The sequence below is a fragment of the Rhododendron vialii genome, chromosome 12a (genome assembly GCF_030253575.1).
Source record: "Rhododendron vialii isolate Sample 1 chromosome 12a, ASM3025357v1".
Lineage (NCBI taxonomy): Eukaryota > Viridiplantae > Streptophyta > Magnoliopsida > Ericales > Ericaceae > Rhododendron > Rhododendron vialii.
Genome location: NC_080568.1, coordinates 6335604 through 6358713, shown reverse-complemented (window position 1 = coordinate 6358713; position 23110 = coordinate 6335604). Strand labels below are relative to the sequence as shown.

The window sequence follows — 23110 nt, the reverse complement described above, 5'->3', positions numbered from 1 at the left end:
TACTTTTTTTTACACCATTCAAAAGCACTCACTGAGATCAACTGAATGGTGCAAAAGGAAACAAGAGTCCCAACAAATGGCACCCACAGTACTCTCCGTAACCCAGAAGTCAAGGTTTCCAAGAGGCATATCTAACTAAAGCAACTAAGCAATATTCAGTGCTCTTGCCGCGTGACCACGTGATGCTTATGACCTTTAACCACCACCCAATCAAATGGAATCATACATTTAACCGTCTACCTCACATGATTGTGTGGCGGCTATGGGCTGGATTGCCCAATAACAGTGTCCCAGGAACCCCTAATTCTTTTTCCTAACCGATACTATTATTTTACCTCACATGATTGTGTGGCGGCTACGGGCTGGATTGCCCAATAACAGTGTCCCAGGAACCCCTAATTCTTTTTCCTAACCGATACTATTATTTTAGTCATCACATTTCACCAAAAGTCTAAATCATGTCTAAACATTTAACATTTCAGCTGAGAAACTGTGTGGAATGGGGGATGCTGCCAATCAGCAGCACTCTGCAAAGCAGGTGTAGAGCGAACGATTCGGCTATTCATCTCGGCAATTGATGGTTCGGACTGGACGGTTCGGATTTGTATGCGCTCAAATTCAATCCAAACCGTCCATGCCAAAATGAACGGCCGGATCGGCCACTCGATCAGTACTGCTTTGCAAGGATGCTGCTTAGCCCTGAGAGTGAGAAACTGTGTTCAAAGAATGCAACATTACTTTACAGTACTGCATTGCATTGCCATTACCAAATTGGGAAAATGACGGTCTATGACGTGTTTTAATAATTAATACTCGCCAAGAACATGCTAAGAATATTTGTTAATGTTAAAAATGTCATTGGCGGGTATTAATTATCAAAACACGTCTTTAGAGCCGTCATTTTCTCCTTACAAATTTGAGAATACAGTTTTTTTTTTTTTAAAAAACACCGTTGAGGAAACTTTGGTCAATTTCATAAGTGGCGCCATGGGGCATGAGGGTATGCGTTGTAGGACTTTAACTTAAATAATAGAGAATAGTTGGTCTAAACGTCAATAAAGATACTTTTTTTGTTTTCCATAGGTATTAATATTCCAGTCGTTGAACAAGGCAAGTGGGAAACTTTGTGGGACTAAAACGAGAATGTGGGGGCCTCAGGGAATCATTTCTATGAAATTTAAAGCATGATCAAAATGATTACAATTTGTGTGTGTGAGAGAGAGAGATTCAGACTGCATTTTTTTTTTAAATCATAAATTTGGAACTTATTTCAGTATTTTTACTTTTCATAACTTTTTATTTAGCTTTTCGACGTAATTTTAGGGGTTAAAGACGAACAAAACACACAGAACGAAAAAATAAGTTAAGTTTTGAAAAACTCAGCCTCACAAATGGGACTTGGGGGTGCTGTAGTGCAAGTGCGGCCAATCCGACCGTTCATCTCGACAATCAACAACTCGGGTTTTCATCCGAATTATAGATGGCTAGGGTTTGTTAAAGCTCGGATTAAATTTAAGCCGTCTGCACCAAAATGGACGGTTAGATCGGCCGCACTACATGGTGTAGTGTGGCGGGTGCACTACAACCCCTCTCATTCCTCACAAATGTGAGATTTTCTTGGTGGTGGTGTTCTCTCTCTCTCTCTCTCTCTCTCTCTCTCTCTCTCTATATATATATATATATATAATATATAGATGTAATAAAGGTGGAAGAGAGAGAGAGAGAGAGAGAGAGAGAGCAATTACTTGGAAATGGAAGAAGAACAAATCCACAAGTACCCAATACCAGCTACTCACATCCTTCAACAAACCTTGAGAAGCTTTTGCAATATTCGAAACTCCTCTCAATGGGTTTATGCTGTCTTTTGGAGGATCTTGCCTAGAATATATCCTCCACCCAAGTAAGTTTTTAAAAAAAATTACAAGAAAAATGTGATCAGGGCTCTTTTCTTTTCCTTATCTAGACATGATATATCCTATTCTATAGATTCTTTTTGGAATTCAATCCTATGATACATATTTAGTATCTCACCATCATCCTCTCTCTCTCTCTCTCTCTCTCTCTCTCTCTCTCAGATGGGATGGCCATGGAGGAGCTTATGACAGGTCAAGAGGAAACAGGAGAAACTGGTATAGATTTGCTTTAAACTATGAACAAGTACAGTGCACATATGTTTGTGAACGGTTCCAGACACAATGTCCATGCATGTATCAAACGATTTCGGATACATATGTGTTTGAATCTGTGCGTAAATATAAATGTGTACCTATCATTGCTCTTAAATTGCGTTATGTTGAAGTGAATAAGTAGCCATGCATACTCTCTCTCTCTCCCTCTCTCTCTCTCTCTCTCTCATATTGATGACAGGACATTGGTTTGGGAAGATGGGTTTTGCAATTTTGGTTCCTCAGCAGCAGCAGAGATGATCAATGGCGATGGGGATTGTCCAGCTGGCTCCTCAATTTATGGAAACTGTGAGTACCAACACTACGAAATAGGACTCCAACCAGAGCTCTTCTTCAAAATGTCACATGAAGTTTATAACTATGGTGAATGGTAAGTAAATAAATTAAGTTTAATTTAAGACTTATGTCTTCAAATATCTTTGTCTCCTGCCCAGTGCATTGATACGCGATCGATCATGTCTCAAGATTTGTATATATAGTTGATTTTTACGGGAACTCTTAACAAAATGTTTTAAATAAATTCAACGGCTCCGATCATTTGCGTGAGACTTAAAAATGAGTTCCACACAAGGTTATCTTAATTTTTGTGTCAAATTTTTTGTTCAACGTCGTGTCCAATGCGTTAGGATTTTTGGACATAGAAGAATCCTTGTCTGATCTACCACTGGAATCCCCTATTTCCAAATATTTGAGTCTCTCCACCCCAGAACAGCCCCGGTGTTCAAACGTTCATGTCTCAGGATTCGTACACTAATATGAGATTCTAATCATATCATGCACCTGCTAATGCATTTAACCAAACATTCAAAGATATATGAAAAATAGAGAATCCTTATCAGGGCTCAAAACGGATTCCGATTCCAGATATTTTTTTTAATCTTTTGTCACATATATTACAAGGTTCTAATTATAGCGCGTAGCTGCTAATGCATCGAATCTCCAACCTTGAGCTTAATTTTTCTTACCAATTATTCTTCTTTTGGCTCATGATAACCAAGATTTTGGTTTTGGTGTTAGTTTGATTGGAAAAGTAGCTGCAGATCACAGCCATAAATGGATATACAAGGATCACAATGAGAGCCAAGAGATCGACTTCTTATCTGTGTGGCAAAACTCAGCTGACTCGGTATGAAACTCAGTCCCTTGATCCTTGACCAGTCATAAGTTTGTGATTAATTTTGTTGTCTCCAATTTTCTTATTAATTAAAAACTGTTTTTTCCTTATTAATTTCTTCACAGCATCCCAGGACTTGGGAGGCCCAGTTCCAGTCCGGTATTAAGGTGAAAAAAAAAAAAAAAAACCTCATCTCCTAGAAAAAAAGAAGAGAGGAGCATATTTATGTTGTTGTTAATTAATGGATCAACTTTGATTAAGGTCTAGTAAGTAAATTAATTAAACAGAGTACTTATCTTGCAGACTATAGCCTTGATTGCAGTAAGAGAAGGTGTTGTTCAATTAGGATCTCTTCACAAGGTTCTCTCTCTCTCTCTCTCTCTCTCTCTCTCTCTCTCTCTCTCTCTCTCTCTCTCTCTCACACACACACACACACACTAGATCAGCTCCAGTGCTCCACTGATTTTTGTCATTTTGCATGGCAATTGCCAAAATTGCCAAATTATGGCATGCAACAGTCGCCACGTACTTTCCTATTTTTGGTACTTTCCTATTTTTGGCACTGTTGTCCTATTAGTAGATCACGTAAATTACCACAACCATTCTTTTATTTCAATTTTTTTTTTTAACTGTTGGAGGATGTTAAAAATTGGAGATCAAAAGGATTGCGCAAATGGTGGAAGTTGATGAGGAGAATTATAGAGCCATGTTGGTTTTGGATTAATTTTTTCTATTTTGAGGAGTTAGTTTAGGAGGTGTCTCTTGGGTGCATGTTGTTTTGAAGTCTTAGGTATCTCTTTGGGTGGTGTTTTGAATTTTAGGTGTTCGGTGTCTCTTTGGGAGTGACGAAGTATGTCTTTGTTAGCTTCTTGCCAACTTGGGGTTTATTATTCTCTCTCTTCGGGTCTTAGCGACGTATGATTGTTGGAGTTGTTTATTGCCTCTTGTGGGTTTGCTCTTCTCCTGTTTGATGCTTTGTCTTTAGGGTTCTTTAAATCTTTGTAATTTATTTTCAAAGATTAACAAATCTTTTTTGTCTTTAAAAAAAAATTGGAGATCAAAGGCATTGATGATGGAGCCACAAGTCAATTTTTTACTCTAGCTAGAAATTACATTTCCAAAATTTGGCATGAATGATGATTCTGTTGCCAAAGTTTGGTAGTGGCAAGAAGTTGCCCAACCAATGAAATGCTCTTAGCTGTCTGCAATGGCGACTCCAAAAATATGCGAGCTTGGGTTCACAATAACATTTATATTAGTAAAAAATCAATAATGTGGGTATAAAAAACCATATATGAAAAAGCTGAACTAAACTTATTAACTAATAACTAAAAGATACCTACAAAGCAAATTTTTTTTAATAATTTTTTTAAAATTTTCCAAATAATTTGAATTACTTGAGTTTTTATTCGATTGCATTCAATGAGATTTCAAGCTTGGAAAATATTGCATAATAGCCTCGTTGCCAGTAGCATGTTGTGGGCTTGAAGGTTTATGAGAGAGTACGTTCATCCCTGAATTAATTGAGTGGGTTCATTCATTATGTTATAATACAAAAGCTCAGTATAATCGTAGGGGATTTTTTCTTGACATGGGTTCCGCGACCCCACGTACACCTCTTCACATGCTGTTGCCTCTAGAGTCTGTCTGTTTTAACTCATTAGGTTGTATAGTGAATTAACGAACAGAATAAACCACGGTATTCATTTACCCTGTGAGAGTGAGTCACATGCAAAATGTAGCAATTTAGAAGACCGTTACTTTGTTCATTCTATACGTCAGTTCACCTTTTTTTTTCTTTTTTGGGGATAGACAAATAATTTATTAAGAAACTTGACAGACGTATAAAAAATTTATACATCTTTCCACTTCCATTCAAGATGAATGCAGTACTGTCAACGCTGTGTTCTCTAATTTATTATTACTAACCATATATGTGGTCAAGTTTTGATTTCTTTTCACTCGAAAATTAGGTGATGGAGGACCTTAACTATGTAGTGTTACTAAGGGAGAAGTTCAACTACATTGAGAGCATCCCTGGTGTGCTATTGCCACACTTACCACCACCACCACCACCACCACCACCACCACCACCACCACCACCACCATCATATCCCTTCAAGATCAACGGCTACGGTGCGCCGGAATCATGGCACTTCCAAGGCAGTAATCCCACTCCTCCAATAGAATTATCTCATCACCACTTCAACCAACCAGCGGCGAGAATAACTCCTTCCATGAGCAGCCTTGAAGCCCTCCTCTCTAAACTCCCGGCTGTCGTGCCACCTCCACCACCACCGACAGTGTACGCTGCCTACAACGAAGCGGCTCAGCCACCGCAATATCTATCACCAAACAGGCCTTTGGAACGGATGGCGGCCGGAATGGAGAGGGTGACAAAGGAAGAGATTGATGATGAGAAGGATCAAATGGGCGAGAGTAGCAATTCCATCATGTCATCTTATCCTCCTCAACATCCAAATTTTAACTCTCTTCACCATCATGACCATTAATTAGTTAACCTGTCTTTCCGGGGGAAGAGTCAAAGATGCAGCTAATCCCGCTAAGGCAGCGGCTCGTGCATTAACTGCGCGCTCGTCCATTCGTTGGGTGATCCCTTGCTCTCACATTCGAGTGTTTGCTCATCGCGAGGGAATTGCGTGAATGACGAGACCGTTGACCGAATCATGGCTAGGGCTTACTACAATATGGGAATTTTTCAGTGATGGATTTCCAACAATGTATATATTAATATTAGCAATAAGTCTTGTGGAAGCCATATGAAGACTGGCTAACTAAATATATTATGGAAGTATTTGGTGCTCAAATTTTGTTTGTTTAGTAGTACTTCTCAAACAAATATCGAACGAGCTTTTAATAAATTAATATCGAACCAAGCTCGAGTAGCTTAGTTTTTAACATTATAAATTCATGGAGCTGAGTATATAGTAAGTGATTCAAAATTGATTTGAACACTTTGACAGTCTCAAGACACGTGTTTGAGTTCAGCTTTTTATCCGGAAAATCATTCTTAAATGAGCTTTAACGAGCCAAACCAGAATGGAACCTTAGAAGTTTGATTCATTTAACAGTCCTACGAGCAGAATAAAGTCTCCCACGCAGCATCTACTTTGCAGGGCTACTATTGCAAGCGGGTTCGACCCTGCAACCTCGTTATCAGCGACTCTTGCAATCTATCGATAACTAATAAGCCGATCGACCACGAAAAAAAGCCACTTGGACTCTGCATTTCTTTCTACTCATCCACACTGAAACGTTTTGGATCCTAAATCTTTCAAGGTAAGAAAATGAAAAACGAATGGTATTGCTTCAATTACAATTTCGAGAAGGAAAGATCTCTTACATTTTCTTGTCCCTTTTCTTTTCCTTTCCCTTTCCCAAGATCCAAACATAGTGTGAACGAACAAGATTTCACTAGGTTCAAAATGATTTGAAAAAAGAGAAGGTAGTGCTCAAGCCGAGCTGAATCCAAGTATATTAATCTGCTCGAGCTCGGGCATGACTGCAAAATGGTGCATTTTGTTTGACCTCAGCTCGCTTTCTTAGACACACATGCCAATACAATAATGCTTAGGGCACAGACATTCGGACACAAATATACTGAAGCTGTCAAAGTACGTTTTGTCCCGTAGTATATCATGCAACTCATGTTCATCTACGCGTCTGAATGTCTGTATCCCAATCCCTGCTTATGTTATTTGGGTTGACGTTTTCAGCTCAATTTCGCAACATGAATACCAAGAACTCCTGTATGTGTTTGTTTTTTGGTCATATGAACTATTGCAAATATGGAAAAAAGTCGCACTACAATAAGGCTCAATGCCAAACCCTGCTGAATCATATAGCATAAAGAGATGAAGAGACGTTAATTCTATCTAATCATCGTAAATTCAAAAAAAGCCCCGAGTTCAGAAAGAAGCTAAAGAAAACCGATCTTTTACACAGACTTTTTTCCCATCAGTTGGGAACTTCCTCAAAATGCAGGTAAGAATCCAGTGTAATATTCGAATAATCATCACTAACACAAGGAATTGCTACAAATAATAATCAACTAACCGCGTATAGGTGATCAACCATCCATATCATGGGTATTCATTTGCTTCTGCAAAATCAGAACCCTAGCGGAAAGCCGCTACTTCTTCCCTGAAGAAATTGAGCACCTCCTCAACCATCATTACTGAAGAATCGGCCTTGTCTCTCACTCGCACGCTTACCTGGAAAAGGATTTTAGAGGCATAAATCTCCCAAGGATTGAAAACTCCACTTGCCCAATCAGAATATTCTCTAAAATAGGACCAACCAAACTAAAATGTGAACTAAACCAGAAAGAGTAGGGCCAGATGTTCTGGATATAGTCCCCAGGGGCCAAACATTTGTAAACCAAAGATACATATCATCAAGTTTCCAAGGCTTGCATCATTCCCCTAAAAAGGTGGTCTTAAGATAGGATGAGAACAATCTCGAATATGAGCCAAAGTAAAACCAGGTTATAAAATAGCCGAATGACTTATAAAATCCAACAAATACTTTACAACCTAGCTTAATGTCAATCGGAATCGACGTGTTCCCACTACTAGTATCCACCAATTTTTCCACAATAGCTTTATTGTTAATGGCTTCATCAGAATGTTCACATTTCACTAAGCTCAACATAAAAATTGGATAGTGATATTCGTATTCGTCAGGTAATCAACATCAGGGTATGTGTATTACCTCTCCGGTTGCAGCTTCAGCCTCACCAACAACCAAGATGTAGTTATATTGGGCTAACTGAGCTTCTCGTACCTACATGAAGCCAAGAGGCCCAAAACCATCATTAAATGAGCAGAACCATCAGAGAAATCTTCAACCAGGTGTAAGACCATGACCGGCCAAGAGGGAATCGTTTATGTTCACCTCTAACAGGGCACAAATAAAGGTGTGGTGATCTAGGAGCGAGGGAAATGCAATGAAATCATAATATGAAAGTTTTCAAAGTCCCATAGAAATCTTAACACAACCGATTGAAGGTCTTCACATGATTGACTAGCAAGACTGAAGTGTGTCGCTCATGTGAGCCTTACTAAATTTGTTCTGCATTAGACTCCAATCATTCAAAACGACAAAGAATCCTTGTTAATATATTATCAGCAGTGCATGTAGTCAATTTTGTAAGCTACTGCAAGGACTGGCATCCAAGTTGATCATACCAAAACCAATACCAGAAACGATGAAGAGGAAACCAACATCTTCTGTTAATGCAACCAATAACTAGAGCCACGGTAAGCACTTAGGAAAGAAATGTCAAATTACACAGGCCTATAAGACACACAAAAAATACCACTGAAAACACGTACGTAGGTAAGAACTGTCTATTAGCTTTACAAGAAAAAGATTCTAACAATACACAACCACATCATGAGTGCAGTTTGCAGTATAACAAATTGAGGCTCAGAAAGGAAGCTGGGAATGCACCTTTTTCTGGATTGTTCGGTCAGATGTATCAACATCCACATAAAACCGAGCTTGATGAATCTGGTCTTTTACCTGTTAAAAAGTGAACATAAAATAATTCGATGTCCTCAGCTTCTGGAACTAGGAAATGGGAGAAATGAAGAATACTTGTTACTTAGTAGTAGGGAAAGTAAAAATCCTGGAGGCAATGTAGTCATTTACACACCAAATTGCAATTATTTACCATTCAGGAGTAAAAAAAACACAGTAAAGGGCCTAGATGCCCTAGACTAATACATGCAAGTGGAAATTGTAACCAAGTTTGCTTTGATTATCCAATTTCAACAAATGTCTACATCTGCTGCAGTTAATAAAACCATAGATTCTTGTTCTACTGAGAATCAACCCAGTGAGATCATTTACATGATGAACATAATGTACAAGCTGTTCAGTAAATCACTGAATTGAAGACACCAGTTATTTGACTTCACCTCAGCAACATGTGCAAGCAGCATTTACAATGACCAGGTTAAAAAGGATAACAAAAAAAGATCAAGCAGAGGGCAACAAATAGAAAAAGGCAAACAGGATCTGTAAATGAGTGACAGTATGCCCAATGCATGTTCATTAAGTTGTCAACTTACAGGAAAAAAGAATCAACAATCAAACTGTAAGACATTATAAAAGTCAATAACCACAAGATGAAAGCACATAAACTAACCACCAACCTTTAACGCATATGCTTCAGATTTCTCCGAAACAGGGCAAACAATTGCTTGACGTGGACTGAGCCAGAGAGGCCATTTCCCCTTATAGTGTTCCAAAAGTATAGCAAACATACGCTCAACAGACCCTAAGATGGCTCTGTGTATCATAACCGGTCTCTCCTTCTTAGCTTCATCTTCGGCGGAGTATGATAAGTTGAAACGAGAAGGAAGTTGGAAGTCCAACTGTAATATCAAGTAGCATCCAATAAATTAAAACAACCTTTTTCTAGCCAATAGTAAATGATAGTTATGAGGCTTGCACGCACAAATCAGGAAAGAAAAAGAAAATACATGGCAGCAACAAGTTCACCTGTAATGTTGCACACTGGAATTTCCTATTCAGTGCGTCAGAAACACTGATATCAATCTTTGGCCCATAAAATGCACCATCGGCTTCATTTATCTGAAACATGACTCCCATTGTGAATTGCAATGCATGAGAACACCATACACTAGAACTAGATATACAAAGTCCCATGCAGACAACCAATGAACAAGTAAAGAGTTAAGAAAACAAACATTAGGTTATCCAGATAGAGATCCACACATAAACCACAACCACTCACAATACTAGGGAGGCATGAAAGCAGATAAAACAAAGCCATATACCAGTAGATGGGGCCAACATAAGCAGCAACTGAATGACATAAATGGTGACAGCAATAGTAGCACTAGATGAAGTAGATAATAAAAAGTTTAAGTCAGAAAAAGGCACGCCGAAAACAGGTTACGGGTGTTGCAAATCACTAGCAACCAAGCTATTTACATAGAAACTGTCAAATCCGTTTACCCTTTCATGGAGTAACCACAGATTGTGTCAAATATTTTTCATAAATGGGAAACGGAATTACAGTCCCAGCCTTTCACCATAGACATTTATGCCCAATTCTTTATTCGGTCAGTCTAATTTGATAATGTTATGCCCCTAAACATAGTTCTCAGCTAAGCACACATATTGTTTATCCCACTGTCATCCTGGTTCAACGATTAAAAACTTCATTATTAACCTATCTACGCATTAAAAAAACAGCTTTCATGACACATACAAACATGCATAGATGGGTGTATGTACGACATACTGGCATACACACATATGTTGTCCTATAAAAATCTCCGATTGTAATCCCCTGTTCGGAGTTATATCAATAACCATGTACAGGGAGGAAACCATACACCACAATTTGAACAAAAATTGAGGTTCGAAGAAATAGCAGATTTATTTGATTTAGTGTATCGTCAGGTATTCTTCTTTCAGATGGAATCCAAGAGACTGGATCAACATGATTTCTCAAATGAGGTAGTCACCTCCAGAAATGAATCCAAGGATCGAAAGAAAAGGATTCGAAATTTAATGGCATATTTGATCTATGAATTATCTGCATATTTCATTTACTTTTTGTTTGTTTTTCGACCAATGTATTCATCAATTCATATTCTCTCTCTTGAATCCTTTACTTCTGATACATCACGGATTACATAAAAGCATCATAAATAGGTTTTCTCATTTCATGGTTATACTTATACCAAGGAGACCATTAAATACCATCTGTAGAGTATGTTAACAGTTGAAATGCATCCACTATTAATATTGAAAGGAAAAATCCAGCAAGCTTTAGCACAAATTAGAGTCAGTTATTTAAATCCATCTTCACTTCCTTGCATTCTCAAACCATTTGATAGCTTAAACCTTGGGCTATCATATTCTCCTCCAGGAGGCCCAACTGGTACTTTTCCTTTTGCCCTTCTGGCACTACATGAAATCATGCCTCCTTTATCTTACTTGGATTGCATTGCGCATTAGCTAACCATGTCAAACAACATTTCCTCAGTTCGAAATCAAATTGATAACAATTATCACCTCCGACAGGGTATTCTTTGCTTGCATTTTTTTACACCATGAGGACCATGATGTACTATATATGTCTACAGCTGATTTGGATTACAGACCACATCCATTTTTCGAGGCCTACCAAACAAAAAGGAGCAAGCAAATGACATAACTTTAAGTTATCTTTTTCTGACGACAAAACACTATTTCAAACTTAAGGCATATTAACAACTAGTCAACTACCGTAGGAGCAAAAACAACACAGTACAAATTGCATTACATCCACATGTGATCAGAACAACGTACAACCTTCAACACATTTCTCAATAAAAACAACAAATAAGACGAGAAAAGAAAAGGGTGAACAGTATCAAAAGGATTTGATAAATTACCTCCCACAGCTTCCCAGACTCATTTAATGCTTCTGTCAGAGCAGCTTCTGCTTTATCCCATGTTGCTAAGTCTCCAAGATACTTCTCTGGCCTCTGTAATACAAAACATACTTTAGGTTAATACAACCTTTCTAGGTCCTGAGCCCATGTAATGAAGCAGAGCGAAAAGCATGGCATGAAATGTACCAAGAAATGAAAGCAAACAAGGGATAAACCAAAATATAGGCCTACAATAAAGGATGTACTAAAAGCTTTTTTTAGTTTAGAAAAAACGGAATAAAATAAGGATAAAAGGAGAAGTCAAGTAATTGCAGCACAATCTCGTGCATGGGGCCAAAAGTGAGGACTGTATACTAACTAAACACCATAAAAAAGCAATAGAATGGACTAAACAACATATGTATTTGAAGACTCAACCCACATATTTCAGGAATGAATCATTTGTTACTCGGGAGGTGGATCATTCTGGTGATGGGACAGGAACGTGATACGAGTCTCTATTGGCTTAAAAGTCCTTGATGATACAAGTCTAAAACATTTTTTTGAAGTCTAACTATACCCCATTTTGAAAAGATTTTTGAAGCCATAAATGCGGCTTTACTAGGAGACACCAGCTTATTTGGTTCTATTTTTGGCATTACCTTGTATGCAATGCATCATCTGCGCAGTTGATAATTTGGAAATCACCACTAGTAGTATATAAAGAACCACACAAGTCATAATATAAGCTTTAAGTACGTAACACGTAGGTGAGTATATTGCCATACCGTTGATAGTTTCAGGTCGAAAGTGAACCCAAATATCTCATAGACATGACTGATGAATTCTAATGCGCTTTTGACTTCATCTTTCACCTGGAAATGAACAAATCTAGTTATGCTAGGCAATCAAAACAAAAAAAAAGTAACAGGTCTCAGTTCCATATCGACAAAAATTAACCAACCTGGGACTCCCTGCAGAAGATATGAGCATCATCCTGTAAAATATTAACTTTGTCAGAGAGTGGTTTCCAAGAGCCATGGAGGACCTATTTGTCTTTGCCTATTCTTCTTGTTATCTAATTTTGTGTAACTTTATTGGGACAGCTAAAAGCCCAAAATAAAAATGTCCTTGCCCAAATGTAAGCAGATTAGACGCAAGAATACCAAGTTGAGGCACTAATGCTAGCAGTCTATCACAATCAAGGTTGTTAGCACCCAATATCAAACAGCTACTTTTTCACTAGAGGAGAATTTTAGAAAGCCATCCACACTGGAAAAAATCAATGAAAGAACCAGCTTTTTTCAATGCTGAAAAGCAACAACAAAAAGAACCAATAAGAACAAAGCTACCTGCTGAAATCTCCTGACACGAGTTAATCCACTTAGCGCACCACTGGCCTCATTCCGATGTAAGGCTCCAAAATCGGCCAGGCGAAGAGGAAGTTCTGCAGAATTGTTTGAAAAAATCAGGGCGCAGATGGCGCAAGTACGACAAAAGAAACAACACATCGCTAAGTTGCTTCGAAGGTCAACAATGAATATAAGATTCTCGCTTTTAAAAGCTAAATACCCACTGAAAAAAATACATGTAAAATGTCACCTACTCTCACTGCCTCAAGGCAGGATGGAATTCAAAACTTCAAAATGAAAGTTCCTAGCTGATCCATGCAGAATATATGTGCTAAGAAAATAAAGAAAAAGCGTATGTATTGCTCAAGTGACAAGTCTTTCCGCTGAAACAAACTTTGCCCAACCATCATCGCTAACACATATTTTGCAAAGTTCTAGCATAAATAGCAAAATCTTGTTCCACAGTTGTCTCTTTTTCCATTTTATCTGGTAATATCCATGACTTCTTAACAGGACCAATCCTAAGCAAGTACTTTAACATATGCATTCATCCAACTAATCAAAGTCACTAGTCAATCACATAATAGTATCATGCCGAGTACATAGAAGAACATGTATACTGACACAAGTCACCAGTGTGATTCCAACCAACTAAACAAAGAAAAGAGTCAAGTCCAAACGCCAAGGTTGTGTTGGATGTGCATCTTTAATAAGTTACAATAAAATATGGTCCTGATCCTGGACATGTTATTTAACATTTTGCTTGCCAGAGTTACCGTGGTGACAACTGGTATAGAGACATTATGCTTGGGTAAAGATTAGAGTCCATTGGAACACCAAAATAAAAAATATATAATTGCAGAGCAACGCAAAATCCGTGCTCCGTTCCACAAAGTGAAGCAAGTTATTGATGGAAGGAAAGAAGCAGGAAGAAAATATCAAATCAGGGGAAACTATGGCTACAATAAGAAACTGGAAAGATGAAAGTCTCAAGTGAGATGGTTTCTTCATGGGCAGTTAAAACCTGACTGGACCAAAAGGAAAGATTTAAGCAAAACTTAAATATACCCAGCTTGACAGGACAACCACAAGTGAAAAAAGACACGTAGCCTGCATTTCTCGAGGGATGAAGACCCCTGTCAGGAAGTATTAGTTGTGCGGGTTTGGGCAAGTTAAAAGTGCATCTATTAATTGAGGTAAATCGTCATCCCACACAGCCACTAGATATGTGCGCAGAAGAAGACGCCATTTGTTTGATGAGAAATAAAAGGGAGTATCAAAAATTCAAGTGGCTAAAGCTGAAGCAGCTACTTTCGAAGTAACAGAAAGAAAGGCAACGACTGGAGTGGGAGAGTCAGAGATATTCGAGGCAGAAGTAAGCCAGTTTAAAACAAAAGACTAGCAAGAGTTAGTTAAGCTACACATGACAATTTGTTCTAAATTTTCAAGCACAAACATAACGTACTCCACCGCTTAAAGGGTGTTGTGAAACAGTACCATGAAGGTTCGGGAAGAATTTACAAAGAGAATTGCATATGAAGTTGTGGCGGGAAGAGTACCTGAGGTTGTCCCTCCAGGTATACGGCGGTTGCTACAACAGTGCTCGGGACCACCGGAGGTGGAGGAGTTGAGAGCTCAAGGCAGTCGGGGAGAGAGAGAGAGGATGGCAGTGGAGAGTGCGGTCAACCAGAGAGTGTACGTGTACGCTCTGTATAGGTGTGTATGTGTATTCGATGTAATCCGTCTCGGTGTTGTGCATGAACCATCCTTATATGGAGGTCTCAGGGGTGGACTGACCAGAGGGATGGACTGGCCGGGGATAGAGGCCAAAGGGATGGTTGCTTACCGGGTGTCGGGGGTGGCTGCAATAAGCATGGTTGTGGTTATAATGAGGGTGGTTGTGGTAATGATGAAGGTAGTTCAGGCAGACGTCGGGTAACGTAGGCGGCGCCCCTCTCACTCTATGGTCAATCAAGGTGGAGCTCGCCTCAGACAATCCCCTCGCCCTAGCCTCCAAGCCACATACCTCCTTAGATCCCGAGCAAGGTACCCAAGCCCTGCTCCCGACCTGGGTATCATGAGGAGTCTTGAGAGTCGCCAAGCTCATGAGAGCCTTATTTGTTGTATGGAGAGCAGACATGGCTGAGCATGTCATTAAGCCTCGTAGTGTCGCATTTTGGAGACTCCACGGAGGAGTTCCTAATATGAAGGTCCATGAAGTCTAGAGTGCTTGCATGGTAAGAGGAGTCGTGAATCCCGAGGAGCTCGCTTGCCTTACCTGCGGGGTATTGGGCCCGCCGGTAAGTGCCATGTGGCAATCCTCTTCCGGATACCCACAGAAGTCGGTGCTGAGGGTGCACTAAAGCTTCGGCTGATTCAATGTGTTGCCATAGACCTCTAATGAATGTCTCCTGACTTGTTTTTAGTACCTTTGGATAAGAATGGCTTCAAGTACTGCCTGCTGGTTTGTCATAATGGAGCATTGTGAAACCCACAACCCAAGAGAACTTTGAAAGATTGGTAAATTCAATCTGTCAATATGATTGAAGCTCATTATTAGGATTCTTTAGCGAAAAAAAATTGATGAAACGAAAGTTTTAGCCATTCTTTTATATCATGAACTGAGCGGTGGGGGGCAGGCTCAACTACAACTCTTGAGGCAACCATCACCACGGACTATCCTGGGAAGAGGCATAAGTTCACTAGTGAATAGTGAGTCTTGTAACTAATGAGTTGTTTAAGAGGGTGGGTGAAAGGGTAAATGTATAACTTTTCAATCTTTGGCCTTTTTACGCATGCTTTGTTAATAAGTTCCACTCAGAAAAAATGGGTACTTCAAGAGATGTCCAATACAAATGCAAACACCACCAACTTTCACATAAAGCACATCCAGTTCTTGCAAGATGAAAACATTTCAAAAAATATATCTCACTCATCAAAAGAAGGTATTTCCATGCACGTTAACAATAGAAGCCAAATATACAAGCCAAGACCATCAACTTCTCCATCAGGCAGATATGCAATCCACACAAGATGAAAACATTAAATCTACACGTGAAAAAGCATAAATTCATGTATTTTTATAGTGACATCTACCTTTTTCTGGTTGTTCTCAACTGCAAGCAAGTATCAATATCAACATTCACCCCGTTGCTTGATAAAGTGCAAAGATGGACCATGGTTTTGCTCAATAAAATCTTCAGAACAGAAGGTGCGAGAATACAATACACAAGCTGTAAGGATTAAAATAACTAACCCCTGTATGAACGAACTCTATGATCAAACATTTTACAATGGCCCGGGCAATTCATTGGCTTAAGCCCAAACTCTTGCTTTTCAATCTGTACCATAAACAAGAAATATTAACTATTAGAACCGGGATCAACATACCTAGTCATCAACCCCAAGGGGAGTGGAGAGGTCGAAGAAAATTTGGGAGGTCAGTTAATGAAAGAGGGAATGCAAACCTAAGCCGCAATATAAATCTATGATGCATATGACCAACCTAAATCATTCCAAAGCACTCATAATCAAGGATTTGTAATTTAAGAACCACAAACAGCTATAAATATCCACACATATGAGCATAATATGCACTGATACAAGGAATTAATAGATATAACTGGTCCTTAAAATGAGGTAAAAACCAATGAGCATTTAAACACCCAAGAGCTATTGAAAACAAATGTACTCGCAGGAAAAGAAAGAATATCACCTCCAATAGAAACATATTTTCCCTGTAATTAGCCGCATGCCCAGATGTTTCCCAGAGTTGCATGTTATAGATGTTAGGTGTTATAACCTGCAAAATCAAGTACGATTAGATGTCATATACTGCTAGCCTATATCGTTGCAATAAACTATGGACAAACTGTTCACCTCTTGGTATCCTCTGTCCCAATACTGATTTCGGATAAACTCCATTAACTTGCTGTAAATTCTTGTACCATGCGGAAGGAAGAAACAGCTTCCTGGACTGAAGTACATAAAAGATATTCACTCAAGAAAGACAAAAAAGATGCAACAAGTGGTTACAAGGCACACTCCTGACATCAAACAATTAATGTTAACTTGCAATTGTACCTAAGTGGATCAAAATAGAAAAGCTCTTGATTCTTTCCCAATTCTCTGTGATCGTATTTTTTTGCTTCTTCCAGCCTCGCAATATATTCCTGTCACATCACCGATTGTCACACACAAGACTTAAGTTGTAAGGAAATAGGCCCAACAACTTACACCACACTATCTAACATCCCCTCGTGCACAAGGAGATGTAAATACCAAACCATATAGAAGTATAATGCAAAGGAAAGTAAGTGGAATACAAATAGGGAAAAAATGCAAATAGAGGCCCGAACCCAAGACCCCAGAAAAAAACATATTCCCGACACCATGTCACATCACCAATTGGCCCAAAAGCTTGTAATGTTCGAAAATGGCCCAAAAATTTATATCAACCTATCTAACAATTTCCACAAGAAAGATCATATGACTCTGAAACACGTCACTGGAGATCAATGGCAGCAATAGCATCATACTACATCTCAAAGATAACACAACCCGTTTAATATCAATTCAATGCAAGATTTTTCAGCACCAGAAATGTATGGTCCACGTGGTCGCTCACACTAAACATCACTTTGACTTCCTCTAAAACCATATTTTATCGTATCAAAGATTGCAAGGTTGGTCATGCAATCTGACTAATTGCAGTTCATTCACAGCAACTTAGATTCAATTTCCAATGGATTACAAGGATTTGACAGGAGAAAAAAAAGACATTACTTGCCCAGTTGCCCATAAGACTACTTCCACTTAATAGAGGGAACGTCGTTAACTTCTTGAAGTGGCAGAAAGAAAATGCAGAGGAAAGTCATAAACATAAATGCACGTATAGCATAATAGCACCCCCTTTTAACCACGTGGTCTACTTTTTTGTCCTTATCAATGTAAAATTACAATAGTACCATTCATGCGTGGGAAAATAAATCATGAACTCATAAATGAAAGGAAGCTTCATCATTTCACAAGAACAAGGACACCAAAGGACTGCATGGGGAGTCATGGACAAAAGGGAGTACTAAATCAGTTCCCTATATATCCATCCTCTAAGAAAAGAAGGGTGAAGTCAAAGGGGTGGGTGTTGTGACAATATGCAGGTGTGTGTCTAGAGCAGCTTACCAAAACCAAATACAAGCACAAAGATAAACAAATATCGGATAAAGCATAAAACAACATTACCTTCAAGCGCTTTTGATCAGGATAAGATATTCCATAAACTCTTTGCAAACTTTCACGATCTTTGTTTCCCCTCCAATATGCTGACGAGGCCTGAAGATTAGAAGTCTAAGTAACACACACAAAATAATCAGGAAGCATGCAAAGTAACAAAATGCCAAACCTTTAAACAAGCTAAGGCTTTTACGAAAGATGTATTGGGTATATGTGGACCGCGACACAGATCAACCAAGGGGCCACATCTGTATACTGTTATAGTTTTGTCTTCAGGTAATTCCCTAATGATTTCAATCTGATCGAGAAAACGGAAAGGCGTAAGTGTAATATATGATCGACAATAAATGGAAATAAATCAAACCAATCTACAGAACAAATGTTTTGGCGTTGAGGATTTACCTTAAACTTATTTTCAGAAAACATCTCCAGTGCCTGTTCCCTCGTAACTTCAATACGCTCGAAAGGCTGCTTTTCCTGAAATAGAAGAAACTTAAGGGAATATGCTATTGAAAAGGAAACATTGACGGTTCATCATAGATATGGCCAAATCAAATCCTAAACAGAAAAAGAACAACTTTTTCACAATTTTAAAGTTTTTATATCCACCTAAAAATGGGTGTGATACGAGATAACTAAATCACAAACAAAAGTGTGTGCGAGTGCGTGTGTTTGTGCCTCTACGAAAGCTAAACAGACCTAGCTCACGCATAGGCACACAAAAGGATGCAGTTCATCACTTCTCTAAAGCAAAGATTTTGAGAAAGGCACCAAGGGGCTGCCAAACCCATACAAAAAGCATAAGGGGATGCCACCCCAATACAAAGTGTTGGTCCATATTACAGCTTTAAGCCCACCAATGAAAGCCTAAGCCTTAACAGCTTTTGCACCAAGAAATGCCTCGGCAAACAGTCTCATCCAAACTCCAATACATGGTCAGAACTCGACAAATCATCAAAACCAATAGATGTTGAAGCAAGAAACAGTAACAGAAACATCCAAATAATGATCACTATTTTTCAAATTCCTGTATTTTAAGCAGTCATTGCAACTTGAAAAAAACAAATTCTTTTTGTGAATAAAATCGCAAATGAAATATAAGTGGACAACTAACAAGGCAGAAAGCTTAGTTTATAAAATTTTCTGGTAGAACAACACTAACAAGCAAAAGAGCAATACCCCAACAGCTTTTGCTGCCCCTGTCTCAATTCGTTTAAAGTGGTCTTCATTTAAGCCCAGTTCTCCGTAAAATGCATCATAATAGAAACCCTACAAGAGAAATATTTTAAGACCTGGGCAATTTGCAATTATAGCACAAAATTAAGGTACACAATGCAAAAGGTAAGTCATATGAATTTCAAAGGTCGAAACATATATTAAAAGTTTAATATAACTCCAAGTCATACCACATGCCAAATACCTAATCTTAAATGTCAACTAATCTAAGTATGTAACACTCAAAACTATGCCTCTGTTGAACCCAAAGCAAACAAGAATTCCGATTCAGATTCAAATTCAACCAGTTATGCCAAATCAGGGCATCTGATTAGGGAAAAAAATTGCTTTCAGTTCACCAAAAAATCTGAACCAACATTGCAACGATCAAGAACTTAATGGGGTATGACCCTCCAACTTCCTATATCAAGTGTTGATAAATTAGAATGCCTGAATGTTTATAGTCAACTTTGTACATGAGAATTGACTCTTTACAAAGCTGAAATGTTTGTAAGTCAATAGGAAAGAAACTAAGAAAAATCAAGTAACATAATGTACCTCCCCTCTTGTAGTACATGGCCCAATGCACAACTTGCATCCATATTCCACCTCAAGAGCCTTCAGAAATTATAAGAACAAAACCTAAGTCAATTTAGATACATTTTTTTTTTTTTTGGCGGGGGGGGGGGGGGGGGGGGGGGGGGGGGGTATTAATTTAGACACATATTCCATGACCAACCTCCTTGACACAGCTTTTACCTGCCCAAGAATGTGAGCACTCGAATGCCAAAAGGTGTCACGACCTTCATCGCTCTCAAATGTGTATAACTTTAGGTCACAGTCGCCTTCAAGTGGCCTCGACATGTCCCACAGCACTCCATTAACCTTCGAAATCAAAGCATTCGCCGCCAAACTCTTTGAAATCCCTTTTGCTATGTCCAGTGGAGTCAACATCCACTTCTTCCCTTCCTTCACACTCCCATCTGGCAAAGTAACCCTTACGACGACATATACTCAAATCAATTTCATATGCATACAAATACATGTAGGTTAGAAGGCAAAATGCTTTCAAAAAATAAAAGTCAAACAGATTAAACATCATTATGTACATATATAGCATATGTGTACATACAGGTATGTAAGCAACCTTATCCTTACAACAACATAGATTCAATACTATATGCTGATATGCAGATGTCAATCTATCACACATTTATCATATATGTGCAAAAGGTATCCTTGCTGCAATGTAGGTTCAGCGAAAAGTGTCGCAGGCTCACAGCTACCAAAGAAGCAACACATGCCACAAGCCCATAACCAGAAAATATGAAAAATAAATCTACGCTAACGTGGCAAGATGCATGCTAATCTGAAGAGTTCAGTAGAAAATAATTAGGCGATTAGCAAACAGTTACAACCTCTGTCCCAAAAGGATTGTCCAACCCACAAAACAATAACATAAAAATGGTGCATTTTTGTCGAACAAAATTCAAAAATTTTGCCTGTAGTTACTATGTATCAATGAGTTCTTTTAATTAATAAAAAATGAATTTTGAGTTGTTCTTGATCAAAATGTATTTTTTGCAGAACAAAAACAGACAATCTTATTAGGTTGGAGGAAGTACTTTACAAGTAGTTGTCAGGTAAGGGATTGAGAAAGAGGTAGTTAACAATTGCAATTAGCATGTAGCAGCAATTGATCATGAGATCTCGCAAACCAACTGAATCCTTAGTAAAAGTCTGGAAGATTTTAAACATGCCCGATTCTTTTTCAAATTCAAGGGTATTTAGATAGGAGAATGCTGCATGAAATAACACTAGTCCAATTTCCCGACTTTGAGAATTGAGGGCAAGTCTTTTCTCATAGCGAGTTGAATTTTATGAGCTGAAATTTATGCTTAGGTCATAGGTGGCAAGATGCATGACCATCCCAATAGTCGGTTTGCTTTTAGAGTTACTATGGCGGCTAGAAAACAATTACAAGTAGTTAGGCAATCCCCAAAAAAGAAAATAGAAGTTGCTAGAACAGATGAGGGAGAGAGAGGTAGCAGAAAATAGATATATAAACAGGGATCAAGGTTACTGCATTAGCACCATTACAATCCATTTGTAAAGAATTGAATAAAGCTTATTCTTTTTCTCCCCTAAGAGTACTCAAAACTCTATCCATCTCTGTGTATTCCATTTTCTTTGTTCATCATTTCCAAGTGACTTCTATCGGTGGTGAATTCCAAAAAAAAAAGCTTCAAAACCGTAACACTATCTCCATAACTATTCTCACACATCTCAAAACGGTACCACATTAAGCAAATTTTACCCTTTCCTCAATTTTATATGCATATGAACACATGTGACCCCTACTTAGGGCTAATAAACGAACCAAGCTATTTGAGTTCAAAGTCGTGGTTGTTTATTAAAAATTAGCTCAAGATAAGTTTGTTACATAAACAAACCAAGCTTAAACATTATTTTGAAGCTCGTTAAGCTTTCATATCAAGCCCGTAACGCTACTACTCAGCTCATTCGGCTAATGCTGCTTATAATGTACAAAAATGTAAACTACTCGAAATTGGCTTGAGTTCAGCTCGATTAAAACTCCTCCTCATAAACAAGTTAAGTTTGAACATGTTTTGATTCTTTTGAAGCTTGTTAAGTTTTTAAACCAAACTTGAACAGCTGCCTGCTCAGATTTGCCTCGTTCATCACCCCTAACGGTAACAGTCTCTCGGTATCTCCATTATTACTACCCTCACACATCCCAAAACAGTAGTACCCTAGGCAAATTTTTCCCTGGCATAAATTCTATATGCATATGAACACATAATTCTTCACCCTCCCCACCCGCTCTCAATCCTCGCTATGCACTCTCGCTCTCAATCCTCACTCTCCCAAATTTTAGTACTAGTACGGAATGTTTTCAAAAGAGATTTCACAATCGCGCGTGCATTATGTAACTCAGTACGAACAGGTATATAACAATGATAGCCGCAGAGAGAGAGAGAGAGAGAGTACTTGATGGCGTCGCCGGAGATGGACTGAAGGTGAGCGACTTGTTCCGATTTGATCGATTCGAAGGTGGAGATGCGTTTGGAAATAACGGCCTGGAGGTAGGCTTCGTCCTTGGGGTGGTCGGGGCCGGACGCCGCCGGCTGTCCGCCGCCGGATTTTTTCCCCATTCGCGGTGGTGGAGGTGAGAGCGAGGAGGATAGGCGGCGGCGGGATGCGTTACGCGGCGGAGCACGGTGGAGGAGGGGAAAGGATAACCGCCACTTAAAAGAACATCGCATTCGTCTTTGTTGCGTTGAAGTACTGCAAAGCGATGCCAAAGAGGTTTAGGGCTGGCTATTTAAGTTTTACTGTGGTAAATAACACTATTGGTCCCCAAAGTTTTCCGTACCATAATATTTAGTCCTCTTTTTTTCGTAGTGATTTTCACTCTCTATTTTTTTGATAAATCCATTCAATTGTTTGTCATTTTGTGAAATTTTTATATATAATTTATTTGCTAAAAGACAAAAAATTTAGTGCATTTATCAAAAAAGGGATGTGAAAATTATTTCCCTTTTTTTGCTAGCACATACTACTTCCATC

General features: G+C 38.7%; 2 protein-coding genes across 2 annotated transcripts; one reads left to right on the top strand and one right to left on the bottom strand.

Moving 5' to 3' along the window:
* Positions 1–1705: 1705 nt before the first annotated feature.
* On the top strand, positions 1706–6128 carry LOC131310294 (protein RICE SALT SENSITIVE 3-like). Its single transcript, XM_058337233.1, has 7 exons — positions 1706–1900; positions 2076–2129; positions 2368–2556; positions 3204–3312; positions 3426–3467; positions 3604–3660; positions 5274–6128. The coding sequence occupies exons 1-7, from the start codon at positions 1752–1754 to the stop codon at positions 5811–5813; spliced, it is 1140 nt and encodes a 379-aa protein (XP_058193216.1). The 5' UTR covers positions 1706–1751; the 3' UTR covers positions 5814–6128.
* Positions 6129–7202: 1074 nt separating this feature from the next.
* Positions 7203–22843, bottom strand: LOC131310292 (threonine--tRNA ligase, mitochondrial 1). The gene is made up of 20 exons (XM_058337232.1): positions 22532–22843; positions 20279–20516; positions 20078–20137; positions 19484–19573; positions 18707–18781; positions 18474–18602; positions 18314–18403; positions 17156–17244; positions 16952–17048; positions 16788–16874; positions 16329–16413; positions 13073–13167; positions 12685–12717; positions 12509–12595; positions 11742–11834; positions 9832–9924; positions 9483–9704; positions 8776–8847; positions 8035–8106; positions 7203–7535 (listed from the first exon to the last, which is right to left on the bottom strand). Exons 1-20 carry the CDS (start codon positions 22804–22806, stop codon positions 7440–7442), a joined length of 2178 nt encoding a protein of 725 aa, XP_058193215.1. The 5' UTR covers positions 22807–22843; the 3' UTR covers positions 7203–7439.
* Between the last annotated feature and the right edge of the window lie 267 nt (positions 22844–23110).